This window comes from Phacochoerus africanus, chromosome 2 (assembly GCF_016906955.1).
Source record: "Phacochoerus africanus isolate WHEZ1 chromosome 2, ROS_Pafr_v1, whole genome shotgun sequence".
Lineage (NCBI taxonomy): Eukaryota > Metazoa > Chordata > Mammalia > Artiodactyla > Suidae > Phacochoerus > Phacochoerus africanus.
The window spans coordinates 221,895,714-221,910,206 of record NC_062545.1 but is presented as its reverse complement, the minus strand read 5'-3'; the positions used below and the strand labels follow the sequence as shown (position 1 = coordinate 221,910,206).

Sequence of the window (14,493 nt, the reverse complement as noted above, 5' to 3'; positions counted from 1 at the left end):
TTTTATCACTCTTTCTTCAAGTGAAATCAACCATAGCCAAAAGCAATTAGAGTTATAATAGCATTTGAGATTCACGCTCATCCATGGGGCAGACAGCAGATAGACAGAGTGATGAAGCCACTGTCATGCAGTCAAATGCTAGAGTGACACCTCTGGCTGAAAACCCTATGCTTCTCTGGAATGGAGCTGCTTCTTGAAGATTTTTCAGTGTGTCCCTTTTATTCTGTATCATGTGAAGAAAATGTTTGTTAGATGTCCTTTTCTTGGAATATGTGAAGATTTCTCTTGAAATCTTCCAGGGTACATTAGAGTTTTTATTCCATTTAACCTCATAATGCTGCTTAATCAGAAGTAGAAGTGGGAAGTACTGTGTCTGTTTCATGGCTCAGCAATATCAGCCCTCAGATGCTCAATGACTTGTCCCCCGTCAATCCTGCAGTGCCAGTCTGAGACCAACGTCCCTCTAATTGGACCTTTCCTATCAACAGCAATGTTTGTAACACTTTTAAAGTATAAGAAGTTATTTTTGGAGTTCTTGTTGTGGCTCAGTGGTTAACAAACCCAACTAGCAACTATAGGTTCGATCCCTGGTCTTGCTCAGTGGGTTAAGGATCTGGTGTTGCCATAAGCTTTGGTTTAAGTCACAGACGCGGCTGGGATCCTGCGTTGCCATGGCTGTGACGAAGGCCAGAGGCCACAACTCCTATTTGACCCCTAGCCTGGGAACCTCCATATACTTGTAGGTGAGGCTCTAAAAAGACAAAAGACGAAAACAAACAAACAAAAAGAAATTATTTGTGCAAAGCCTGTTCAATTCCTTCCCCTGGAAATACTTATCAAAATACTTACGAATGAAAGATTATGTCTGGAATTTGCTTAGGACAGCCCAGTTTGGGATTGCAGTGAGAGGGTGGGAGAAGGATAGCAATGAAACCAGAGTCATGAGTTAATTTTTGTTGCTTAGTGTTGGTTCTCTGAGAAATTATGTTATTTTCTCTGTTTTTGATTATATTTGGAAATTTCCATAATACAAAGGACAGGCTTCAGATGGTGAATCGTTAAATTTTAACACTTTATGTGCAGGTAAAGAAACACAGAAGAACAAAGAGTTGGCTTAAGATGCTTGATCACGGAGCTCCCTTTGTGGCTCAGTGGTTAACGAACCCAACTAGGATCCATGAGGATGTGGGTTCGATCTCTGGCCTCTCTCAGTGGGTTAAGGATCCAGTGTTGCCATGAGCTGTGGTGTAGGTCGAAGATGTGGCTCGGATCCCATGTTGCTGTGGCTGTGGCTGTGGCATAGGCCTGCAGCTGTAGCTCTGATTTGACCCCTAGCCTGAGAACTTCCATATGCCAAGGGTGTGGCCCTAAAAAGCAAAAAAAAAAAAAAAAAAAAAGCTACCTTGCCCTGAACTGGTGTCCAGGGATGTTGGCATCCAGTCCTAGACTCTTTCCCTGCTCCTAGAGAGGGTGCAAGAACTCTTGGGCAGCTGGATCCTTCCGTTGCCATCCTTACCACCAAAGTTCAGACTGTCAAAGGGAGGGGTGCATGGGAAAAGGCATTGTCTACAAAATTTTGTTATGTTTTGATCATGCTTTTCTTTCCTTAATAGGCTGAAGATGAAGAAGGCTACAGAAAACTGATTGATCAAAAGAAAGATAGGCGTTTAGCTTACCTTTTGCAGCAGACTGATGAGTATGTGGCCAACTTGACCAACCTGGTTTGGGAGCACAAGCAAGCCCAGGCAGCCAAAGAGAAGAAGAAGAGGAGGCGGAGGAAGAAGGCAAGCATCTGAGGGGTTGCGGCTGAATTGGGGATGTGTGATTGTGGACCACTTTAAGGCATGGCTTGGTCTTTAATAAGTATCCCTTACTCCATTAATGGGAGACTTAGAAGATTGTATTGCAAACATTGCTGATATAAATGGGCATGAAAGTGCTGATGAGGCATCCTCATCGACATATTGGAGATGGGGGCATCATAGTCAGAATGTATATGTGGGTCATATTTCCACCGCTTTACACAGTATTCAAAAATTCAGTACACATGGTCAGTAAGAAAAGGAAAAACATCGGCACAGAGAAGTGTTTGCTCAAGTGCAGTGCCAGTGAGGCAGGAGACTGTTGATTAAGAAACTGGAATGAAAAAGAAGATGAAAATGCAATGTAGAGATTGAATGTTGCTGGAAGAAGATGTGCAAGATAGCTTTAGAACATATTGAAGCCTCTTTCTTTGAACAAACAGTAATGCCAAGATTGTTCATTCAGCTCAGTTGCCCTGGAGTCAGCCGTAAATGTACAGGTCAGGGTTTTAAGTAATTACAGAAAACAGTAAATAGTCTGAGGTAGAATAATCCTAATTATTATGAGAAGTGAAGCTTTAGAATCTCTGCTCTGCAGATACTATATCTCAATTCAAGTAGAACCTGCTTCCCTGTGTAGACCTATGAATATAGAACCTCTTTGAAGCTTAAGTAGGCTGGCAATGTCTTGGTGGATATTTTGTTTTCATGGTCATTTCTGATTGTCCCCAGGTCCAAACAGCAACAGGAAGTCTTCCTTAGAATTGAGAAGACTGGGGATTGGTAGCATTTAATCATTTCTTCTCTGGGCCGAATAATTGAATAAAATGTTTTTCAAAAAAATAATTAATTTCATGGCTCCTGGATTCTCATACCTGATTCATAATTAAGGAGGAGGAATAAATGATTGAGAAGGTGCCTTCTGCGCCTGATTTCTTTAGTTTAAGATAGTTGCCCTTATTGTGAAGGTGACTGAAGGATGACTCAGGGTCACCGTTTCAACATTTTGTTGGTGAGGAACACCTCATTTTCTTGTCAAGGTGTCATTACAGACTTTGCAAAATCCCAGTTCCCAATTTCTGACTTAAAAAGACATTACTGAGTTTTCAGAATTGCCTACATGAAGAATGCCTGATACCGTATAGTATCCTATAAGTGGACCCCATGAAATGGCAGTTTTAGTTTTTCCTAATCCAGGTGTATTTTGCGGAGGCTGTCACAAAAAGGTCACTATTACTATTTGTAGCACTAATGTTCATATTCTACATTTCTTTGTGATTAAAAGTTAATGGCCCAGATTTGAGCTTCTGGCTTTTAAATAATGGATTCTAGCCATTGTATTAGATTGTTACATCATCATAAGCAAAGATACGTAATTGCATGGCAGTGATTACACCTTTATTTTTGTGTTGATCTGTGCAGAGCGGGAACCTGTCACAGTATTTTTCAGCTCTGTGTCATCAATAGGTTGGCTCTCTACCTCCTAACTCTTGCTTTCAGGTTTGCTAGTAGCACTTATTTTTTTCTATTTTATGCATTTGCTCAGCAAATATTAGCTGAACGCTTACTATGATCTAGGCAGTGTGCTACATGCTGGGGGAGAGGGAGTGCAATGGTAAGGTCAGTCACTCTTGCCCTCTTAATTTAACCAGAGAGAGAGACAGAGAGAGAGAGGGGGATATTAATTAAATATGCACCCGAGTATATACTTATAAACTGTAATGAATGTGGTGAAGGAAGGCAGGTGTTCTAACTGGAGCCTGATTTCCTGGCAAATGAATAATAGGTACCCAAGTGACTCCGGTCGGCCTGGGGACTATCTTTGGGCATCTCCCACTGATGATCTCACATGATGGAATGTGCAGAATTATGACTTTATCATCAGCCCTCTCTTCCCTGGCATGTGCTCAGGATGCCTAGCATCTTTGCCCACTCTGCCCTCAGCAGGACCAAGGAGATCAGGCTGTATTTCCTTCCTAGGCCATCTTGCTGGGAGAAGTGGGGCAAAGAAGAACAAAAGAAACTAGGCTCCTTCATAGTCCTTCCTGAAAACTGTCTCCTGAGGTTTTAGGACTTAGTTCAAAGTGAGTTACTGAATTCCAGATGTACCTTAATTCAAGTGCAAAGAAAATGGATGCTTTCAAAAGCTGATTATCTGACACTTTGGATTATCTGCAGTTCTTCTCCCCTCCATTAGAGTGAATGATTGAGAGTTGCTTGTTCCAGCTTCTCTGTAGAGGAGGGAAGCTGCAAGCAGACGCTACAAAATTCTATGCTGTCCTTCTCAGCATTTCCCGTAGAAGTGAATACCGTGCGGTACCTATCTGCTGGGTTTTTTTGTTTTGTTTTGTTTTAACTAAGGCATACTAAATCTTTGTTTTGAGAAAGGCTTCTTTTCCCAGTAAACTAATAGCATTGAGCTGGTGGCAGCACTTGTAGGACAGTTGAGAATCAGGCAACTGGAAGAACTGTGCATTAAAGATGACCAAGGTGAACATTTGTAATTTAATTGGAAAAGGGTAACTTTTTATTTTGTGTTAAACTAATACATATTTTTTTTAAGAACTGCTCCAGTGTGACAGAGACAGTGTTTTTCTTTCTTGGGGAGTTGATTGTGTTTACTTGGTGTTAGTGAATAATGGAGTGGGTTTCCTTTAACCTCTCATGACCTTGGCTTGGTTTTCTCTTCTCACCATTAGAGCTGCTGCTATGAAGCATGCATTTATAAATCACTCTGCAACTTCTCCTTCTCAGCTGGGCCTTCCATTAATGCCCTCGAAGTGGAAGAAAAAGAAGTAAACTCTATGTATCTACTTAAGTGTTAGAGGAGGGGTAATTTTTCAAGTATTGAAATATCTAATTACGTGACAGCAGTCTCTGCAGTGTGACAGGATGAATCTGCTGTTATGTGCGTTAAGCATGACCCAGAGGTCTTTGTCCTCTGCCTTGAGAGTAGATGTTTCTCCTGGGGGACTTCGGGTTGAAATGGGGGTGTGTTCAAGTAGGATTGACCATGTTAACTCATGAAATTAGATCGCTGCGTAAATCGCATTTGTACGCAATCTTTTAAATTCATAACTGCGTAAGAAAACATATAATACTGATTAGATTTTATTCCTTTGTAGGATATTTTATTAAGAGGTCTGTTACTTGGTCTGTAAGAAGGTGATGAGAATGTAGCTACATCCTAGATTTGTTGTAAGGATTATGTAGGAAAGTTTATCCAAAGCACTTAGAATGCTCTGTAGGACATAATAAGTGCTCAGTTAAATATTAGTTATTTTATCAAATGATTTTTTTTTGGTATAAATGTAGATCATGATGGTTGAAAAGGGTTATATCTTTTCTTGAAAAGAAAATCTTTTCCGCCTTTATTGTGTATTCTCTGCAATGTTGAAAAATAAATGGACACCATTTTTTTCTAGTTGAGGATCAAGTAGATGTTACTAGGTGGCATATAATTTAGGACAATGACAGGTCCCTCGGCTGCTGAAACCTGCAGTGGGAAATGAGGATTTATCATATTTGGCAGACACTGCCTACCTGTCCCTCCTCAGCTCCTACAAAGAGAATTTTCTAATTACGTGGCCTCCAATATCCAATGGCTCCTAGTGATAATGAGGTATTTCTTGCAGAGATTTAGGGTGTGTTTTTCCTTAAGTTGTGTGTGGGAGCCCACTCCAACCCCCTGACCCCAAACCTACAGCTTAGAAGTCAGGTCATTTCAGGAGTTCAGCTTGCTCAACTATTGACTTAAGGCCAAAAATAAATAACTGATCCACTCTTCCTGATCTTTCAATGAGGTGTATACCAGCCCAACTATACCCTTATTGTTTATTGAGACATTTCTTGGAAACCCATCATACTAATGAAAACATAATTAGAGAATCTATGCCTACCCCCTCCCCAACCCATTCCAGAGCTCTTTTTCATCATGGTCTTGGTTTTCTTTCTGAAACTTACTTTGTTTTCTTTCTCATCAAACACTGTTATAAATCAATCTCAAGTCTGTAATATTTTGGAGGGTAAATCTTTCTGGCATAGTGTGTTTATCAATAGAGTGATAGAAAATGTTGTTTTTATTTTTTGTTTAGATATCCATCAATTAGAAAAGCCTCTTGATATAATTTTCAGTGAAAAGAGCATCCAATGCAAAGTAGTAATGTCGAGACACATGTTTGAAATTCAAGTTATTCTCCAACCCTTCTCAATTCTTTCATCTCTTTTACCCAAAGATGATTAATTTATTGCAGTTTTCCTCTACAAGGAGATTTTTGTAGGCGAAAGAAAAGTTCTAAGGCAGTTCTGGGCATTTGAGTGTAGGTGACTATTATAATGGTAGGTGAACACAATGCATGATGACTAGATTTATTTGATAAGTTCATTGTCAAAATGGGAGAAACCAGAAGTTTGGATTGAAGTCCTGCTTAACTGGATGGACCAGTTACTTGAGTCAAAATGTTAGAATTGGTTTTCTCTGGAAGGCACAAACTAAGTAACAAGCAATTGGCTGTTAATTTGATATTCTTGGCTATTTTTTATTGCCTGATCACCTATCTTAATGCTCAAAGGTCCTCTTAAGTGGCAGTAAAAATAAGCTAAGTGATTTCTGTAAATCTTAGGTTTCTCTGAAAGCAGAATGAGTCTTTAAGATGCCAGCACATTTGAGTGGTGTTTTGCCATATTATAACAACACTGCTGGGGATAAAATGTGTTCACTTGACAATACCGATTGTAAAATATTTTGGTGCAAAACTGTTTCTTTACAAAGTGAGGCTGTTTGTGGCCTATGTTGTGATCTACATGAAGCACCTCATTGAAGCCCATTTTCTAGTGTTCAGCTTCCATGGGATTTGCATATTTGGGAATTCTTTTCCCTCCTCACCCCTTCATTAATTATTTTATATAATCTCTGGAAGGAAGATGGGTAGCTGTGCACATAGCTTTGTTCATGAACATTCCTAAAAGGAAGGTTGACTTGACTTTGGCCTTGGAAATCAGGAAGCCAGTTGTCTCCCAACTTCTCAAAAGTAGGGAGAAGCCAGTGCAAAGTTTTTTTAGTCTTGATTCATGGATGAACTGCAGTGGGTTTGGGTTTTTTGTTGTTGTTTGTCTTTTTAGGGCCGCACTTGTGGCACATGGAAGTTCCCAGGCCAGGGGCTGGAGCTTTAGTTGCTGCCCTATGCCACACCCACAGCAATTCGGGATCCGAGCCATGTCTGTGACCTACACCACAGCTCATGGCAACACCAGATCCTTACCCCACTAAGTGGGACTAGGGATCGAACCCTCGTCCTCATGGACACTAGTTGGGCTCATTACCACTAGGCACAACGGGAACTCTTGGTTTTTGTTTTAATCAATGGAAACAAGCTCAGACATCAGCCAGTGACACTGTCAGGATGTATTTGTAGTCACACACTACGGATTCACTGTATATGATGTGTCCTTAGGCAGCAGATCCCACATTAGCACCAGGGCATTTCACCAGGTGCTCAGAGTCTGTCCAAGGTGACCTCCAGTGGTAGCACCACAGTCACAATCTGTTCAGAGTTCTTTTTTTTTTTTTTTTTTTGCTGTACCTGTGGCATATAGAAGTTCCTTAGCCAGGGGTTGAACCCATGCCATAGCAGCGGCCCAAGCTGCTGCAGTGACAAAGCCAGATCCTTAACCCACTGAGCCACAAGAGAACTATTGGAGTTATTCTTGAATATTAAAAATGCAAGGGTTTTTTATTTTTTATTTTTATTTTTTGTTGGGGAGAGGACTAGAGTGTTAAGCACCAAGTACATGTGAGAATGTGGATTTATGAAAGCATACCAACAGCATCTCCAAACTGAAGGGATTCAAAGCATGATGGGAGAACTTGACCTCTCTTGCCATAGAGGAGACTGCCATCTGGCTTCCACCACATATAATAACATAGCTGAACAGGTTTTAAGTACAGGGCATGCAAGGGAAATCTCATGGAGTGCCAGTCTGGGAGAAATTGTGCATGTGTTCTTAACACTTCTATGACTTGCAAATATATTGGTGCCTAATCACAATAATGATAATTCATGGAATGTATGTTGTGTGGAAAGCATTGTCCTTGGTGCTTTCACTCATTCATTCATTCATCAAATGTTTATTTAGTGCCATTTAAGTGCCAGGACCCCTTGAAGGTGTGAGAATACAGGAGTGAACAAAGCAGACAGAAATCCCTGACTTTGTGACCTTATGAAGCAGTTTTCAGAGAGTGCTATAGCCAATCGTATATAGCTGTAAAAGAATAATAGCCTTGGGACTATCATTGATTCTTTCACATTGTGGAAATTGACAGGCACAGTGTATATTACTTTTAACATTGGATTGTATAGGTTGAAATGGTGATCCAGTCCAGCAGCAGCCAGATGAGGTAGGCACTATTATGGTCCCTATTTTACAGCAGAGGGAACCAAGACACAGAGAAGATGGGCTCAAGATCACGTAGCTAAGTTCTCTTGCACATAGTGACACAGCTGGGATTCAAATGTAGTTCATCTAATTCCAGAACCAAGTTTCTTAAATCTGGTATTACATTGCCTCTCAAGTTTTAAATTTGAGAGGCTATGGGATTGTAAAAATTAGTTTAGAGGGTTTTAAGTAAGGAAAGGGCCTGATTATGAGGCAGTTTTGAGATAACACTCTAGCTAGTCTATAGCATTTTCATCGAAGAGTATTCTTTAGAATATTTTTTATTCTATTTTTTATGGTCCTTCAGACCGTTTAATGAACTATTCATTGAAATGATGATCCAGTTCTACTAGCTAGATATTAGAAATTGGCTTATTCATTGTCTCGTTTGATTTTCTTTGTTGGCCAAATTTGTAGCTTATTTCTGATTTGTATGGAAAGAATGGTGGGATTAATTGACTTTCTCCCATTAATTAAAAGAGTTGCCTGAGTATAGTTCCTGAGAATTCCAAAAAATGGAATCTTCAGGGCGGCTGGTAGAAGGGACAGTTCCTTTTCTGAGCCTTTCTGCTGTTGATTTCTGTATCCCTAACCTAGACATAGGGCCTGGTGCTTTTTGATGCTAGTCATTCTTTTTGAGCTTATAAGTATTTTCTCTTTGGGTGGCATAAATAGAAAATTAAATTCTTGGGAAATCATAACCAAAGGGGGCATTTCATTTCCTCCTCTTAAGTAGAAGCTCTACATTATGCCTTGTGCTCTGGCATACATATATCCATGGATTTTTTGGTAAGAAAATTATAAAAGAACTTCAAAAATTTCAAACATTTAGGGAAACGGCCCTTCTTCACTATGGACAAAAGCCTGGATTTTCAACACTCACCATTTTCTATAAAAGCTGTTTTGTCAAGTGGCAATTGTGTTATTTTCATGAGAAGCAAAAATGTATTGTACAATCAATGCCTTAAGTAAACAAAGTGGACTTAATATTGATTCTGTATCATTATGTATATTTTTAATTAACTAAAGGGCCCAGGGGAGGAAAACTCATTTTCTTAAATGTCTTGATAAAGAAAATGACTAAAGTTTTTTTTTTTCCTCACCACACTACACAGAATAACTTTAAGGATTCTGTAAAGGTGATATTAAAGATTTCACTTGTCAGAGAAGTTGTTATACATGTAAGAAGTTTTAGACTATTTTGTGTTTATTGCAGATGAAGCTCTCTCAGATATGTTAAAAATGTGACATAATCCTAGCTTTTCATTTAGGCTGACTTTGAGGCACATAGAGCTTAATGGGCTAAGATATTGGAATATTTAAGAAATGGAGGATGACGAAATTTTTCATGAGATCACAGTGCCTGCATCAAATTTCCCCACGTACCCACTTTGGAAACAGTATATATTATGAAAGCCAATTAAGTAAAATGAAAAACATTCAGAGAAGTCACAGAATTTTGTATTTTTATGACCCAAGAGCGGTTCAGAGTTCATGCTTCTTTTTTTTTTCTTTTTTTTTTTTTTTGCTGTGCTCGCAGCATGTGGATATTCCCCGGCCAGGGGCGGAACTCACACTAAGCAGCGGTGACCTGAGCCATAGCAGAGACAACACCAAATCCTTAACCACTAGGCCACCAGGGAACCCCCAGAGTTTATTCTTTTCTTTCTTTTTTTTTTTTTTTTTAAATCCTTTCAGGGCCACACCCATGGCATATGGAGGTTCCTAGGCTAGGGGTTGAATCTGAACTACAGCTGCTGGCCTACACCAAAGCCACAGCATAGTGGGATCTGAGCCATATCTGTAGCCTGCACCACAGCTCAGGGCAACAGCGGATCGCTGACCCACTGAGCAAGGCTAGGGATTGAACCTGCAACCTCATGGATACTAGTCGGATTCTTAACCTATTGAGCCACAATGGGAACTCCCAGAGTTCATTCTTTAGTGGGCAGTTTTAGAAAATTTGCTAAGGGAATGGGGAAGTTGAGTAGATTATGTCAGCATTTTTCTTGGTAGTGCCAAACACAAAGACATTGCAGATTCTGACCTCTGCCTTGATGCTGCCACAACCTAAGTTCTTTGGGTCCTAGAAGACACAGTCCACTCATCTCTAGGAGGCCAGCCCAGAGTAACACCTGGCTTTCAGTAGCTCTCTGCTGCCAGTTGCCAATAAAATATGCACTCTGGGAGTTCCTGTCATTGCTCAGTGGTTAACGAACCTGACTATCATCCATGAGGACAAGGGTATGATCCCTGGCCTTGCTCAGTGGGTTAAGGATCCGGTATTGCCATGAGCTATGATGTAGGTTGCAGACGTGGTTGGGATCCTCCATTGCTGTGGCTCTGGTGTAGGCCAGCAGCTACAGCTCTGATTTGACTCCTGGCCTGGTAACCTCCATATGCCACATTTTCAGCCCTAGAAAGACCAAAAAAGAAAAGAAAAAATGCACTGTGTCTAGGTGAAGAAAAGCACAAATAAAAGGCACTGATACTTAAGCTTTGTTGGATGATGATAAGTAGTGATGAAATGCTGTCACACACCATGAGGTCCTTCCTATCCCCCTCTCCTTGGTTCACAGCTAACACTTGACATTGTTTTGCAGAAAGCTGAGGAGAATGCAGAGGGAGGAGAGTCTGCCCTGGGTCCAGATGGAGAGGTAAGGATTTCCAGCCATTTCTGTTTCTACATTTCTACCATGCTCTGCTGAATGAAGCCCTGCCATGCCTTGCTGCACCATTCTCTGTGTATACTAATTTTATTTTTACTCCGCTCTTCACTTTTAAGTAAACATAGCACTACATTACCATAGTAGAAAATTAGAATAGTCTAAAAGGGATACACTGAAAAATAATCTTCTGTCTCAGACTGCCAATCAGCCGATATTAAATTTCTTGTGTACCATTCCAGAATTTTTCGTGCACATATAAGCATGTGTTTATGAATATACAGAATGTGTAAGAATCTTAAGTGATTCTATAATTACATTCTCCCTGTAAATGATACAGAGGCATAAAATACGAGCCAGTTTCCTTTGTTTACTGCCAATTTGATATTTCATAACTCCATAAGCCAAACAATTTATGTGTTTGGGTAACTATTTTTTGACATTTGCTATAGGCTTAACCCTATAGCTTCTATTTGTAGATTCATCAGCATGTTTTTTAAAATAATGTCTTTACTGAGATATAATTCATGTCATGCAATTTCCCTTTTGAAAGAGTACAATGTAGTGTTTTGGAGGGGTTATTTGTTTGCTTTTGCTTTTTAGGGCCACACCTGCAACATATGGAAGTTCCCAGGCTAGGGGTCGAATTGGAGCTGCAGCTGCTGGCCTACACCACAGCAACAGCAATGTTAGATCTGAGCTGTGTCTGTGACCTACACTGTACCTCATGGCAATGCCGGATCCTTAACCCATTGAGTGAGACCAGGGATCTAACCCATATCCTCGCATCCTCATGGATACTAGTCAGGTTCGTAACCCACTGAGCCACAATGGGGACTCCCTTATTAGCATATTTTAAAATTTTATTGTCTAAGATGTCCAGTATTCTCCTGAATTCCAAGACTACAGTGATCGATTGATTGGATTTTTTTTTTTTTTGTCTTTTTTAGCTATTTCTTGGGCCGCTCCCGCAGCATATGGAGGTTCCCAGGCTAGGGGTCGAATCGGAGCTGTAGACGCTGGCCTACACCAGAGCCACAGCAACGCGGGATCCGAGCCGCGTCTACGACCTACACCACAGCTCACAGCAACGCCAGATCCTTAACCCACTGAGCAAGGGCAGGGACCGAACCCGCAACCTCATGGTTCCCAGTCGGATTTGTCAATCACTGCGCCACGACGGGAACTCCGGATTTTTTTTTTTTTTTGCCCTCTGAAAATTCCAAGTTCTCTGACAGTTGTTCACACAAGCAGGCATGCCCCCTACCCCCCAACCCCTCAGAGCAGAATGGGAGGGGAGTTTGTTTCCGACTGACTTCTCTCACAAATTCTGATAAACCTGGAGGATTGGGGTCGGTGGAGGATTGCCTCTTCCCATTCTAAAAGCACTGGGCACAAGAGATGTATTGTGAATGGGAAAAGTCTGGTTGCAAGAAAAAGGTTGAAACCACTATTCCATGCAGAATTCTCTTGAACAATAAATGTTGCTTAACCGCCGTAATTCATCATGAGGGAAGAAAGGATCGAGATAAATGTCTCATGGGTAAGCAACACTCAGTGGGCTGTGTTGGGGGAAGAATGCTGTATATTCGAACACTTAGAAACAACTCTAATTTCTCAAAGCCCAGCCTAACCTAAGCATGCCTTGAGTCAGTCTGTAATTAACAAGCACACAGGGAGAGATTTCATGTGGGAGTCTGATAGCTCTCTTATCTCATATTATTTCCTGGGAAAATTAGCCACTGACCTTGGGCCTGTGGCATAGTACTTTTTCAAAAAATTCTTAACACATGAGGGTGCTATATTTGAAGTGGGCAAAGTGAGCAAATGTTGCCCAATTTGTTTTGAAATAATGTTCTGATTACATTCTGCTGTGCTCATTCAGTATTTTTGCTGAAGTTCAAACTCCAGCTATAGAGATCCCCAGTTTTCTTTGAGGCATGACAAAAGCAATGAAATAAGCTATAGATAATAGTTCAAGATAAAGGAATAGGATTTTTCCAAGGGAGATGGTAGCAGATGGTAGATTTCCTATGATACCACCTGAACCTATACATGACCTTCTACATCAATGAGGAAGAAGCTATCACCTTGACATTCAAAGTCACAGTGTTCATGACCATTGTTTCAGCACCCACAAATGGAAAAGAAAGTCTGGAGTAAGCCTTTTCTCTTTTTTTTTTTAAAGGTTATTTTTGTGGATAATTCCTAAAGTATTATTTCTTATTCTGATAGTGCTTTGTTGGGATAGAGGGGGAAAGAACCAATTTTTTTGGTAGGGGGGTCATTTCCTACAAAATACAGAAGATAATCTACAGTTTTCTGCTTTTCCTATCATTTTTAACTCCAAATAAGAATAATCTGTGGAAAATTCTTTGGAATTAATGAGTTGTCTAAGTGTTGAATTTTATTACTTGTAAGAAAATAGATAATGTGAACTACTCACACAACCAGCCTTTCCAAACAAACGTCTCGCCTGGGGGTCTGCTCTTAGAACTACAGTCACCCTATAATCAGTAGCATTCATTTGCATAGGATTACTCCATTTTTAGGAGTAATGTGTTCTCTGAAGTAGGTTAAACACAGCCTCTGCAATTTCATTTATTCCCTTAATTTTCCGAGCAAGCTGTTTTTCATTGAGAGTCTAACAAGGAACTTCAGCTCCGACTTGGTCGATTTACCAGGCTTCGAATGAGCAGAGCCTTTTGCTTTATCACAGGCCTCCATGGTTGGGCCAGGTACCTGGTAGTTTGGATTTGGATAAATGCCATTGTTTCTGCAGAAGCCATAGCAGCCAAAAGGAGGTGACACAAGTTACAGTACCTCGTTTTTTTCCCCATTATTCTCTCTGAAACCGTGACTTGGCAGTCATCCTTATCTGGAGGGGGGATATTTAGGGGTTGGAGGTTCTTATTTGGAAATGACAAAAATCGACTCCACCTAATGTAAGAAAGAAGGGGACATATAAATAGGATCATGGGTGAGTCATCAGATCTCTGGAGGACTGGAGGACCTGATTGCAGGCTGCGCTATTATTTCAATATTATATTACCTAAGTGTATGCTCCACCTGGCGAGTGAGGACATGATGGCCCTGGGAGTAGATAGGAGCTTGGCATGGCCATTACCACTGCACTGGCACCCCAGCCACTGGGGTCTGCCTTCCCACCAGTGTGCCTGCTGGCCTCGCTTCCCTCTAGGTCCTGACTCAGAGCCTCAGTGAATGTGCCCCATTGGTGGAGCTTGTGCCACTGCCTTAGCTGCAAGGGAGGCTGGCATTTTCAGTTTCTTTAATAGGAGGTGACCTGCCACTTCCCACCAGGACTCATTAGGGGATGAAATTTCTAATCACTTGAAAGGGTTGCAAATACTAGGCAGCCAAAAGGCCAAGAAACATCCAGGACAGAATTGGCAGATGATCTTAACACTAAGCAGTGCTGTGTTTTCTCTCCTTCTAGCCAATAGATGAGAGCAGTCAGATGAGTGACCTGCCTGTCAAAGTGACCCACACAGAAACCGGCAAGGTCCTGTTTGGCCCCGAAGCACCCAAAGCAAGTCAGCTGGATGCCTGGTTGGAAATGAATCCTGGGT

The 14,493-nt window shown here is 40.9% G+C and overlaps 1 protein-coding gene across 6 annotated transcripts in view; it reads left to right on the top strand.

Moving 5' to 3' along the window:
• The window catches only part of SMARCA2 (SWI/SNF related, matrix associated, actin dependent regulator of chromatin, subfamily a, member 2), a 191,470-nt gene that overhangs the window by 43,997 nt on the left and 132,980 nt on the right, over positions 1 to 14,493 (top strand). For all 6 annotated transcript variants that reach the window (XM_047767718.1, XM_047767711.1, XM_047767716.1 and 3 more), the window contains exons 9-11: positions 1,614 to 1,784; positions 10,841 to 10,894; positions 14,361 to 14,491. In XM_047767718.1, the coding sequence (XP_047623674.1) occupies positions 1,614 to 1,784; positions 10,841 to 10,894; positions 14,361 to 14,491 (356 nt within the window). The remainder of the gene's footprint in view (positions 1 to 1,613; positions 1,785 to 10,840; positions 10,895 to 14,360; positions 14,492 to 14,493) is intronic.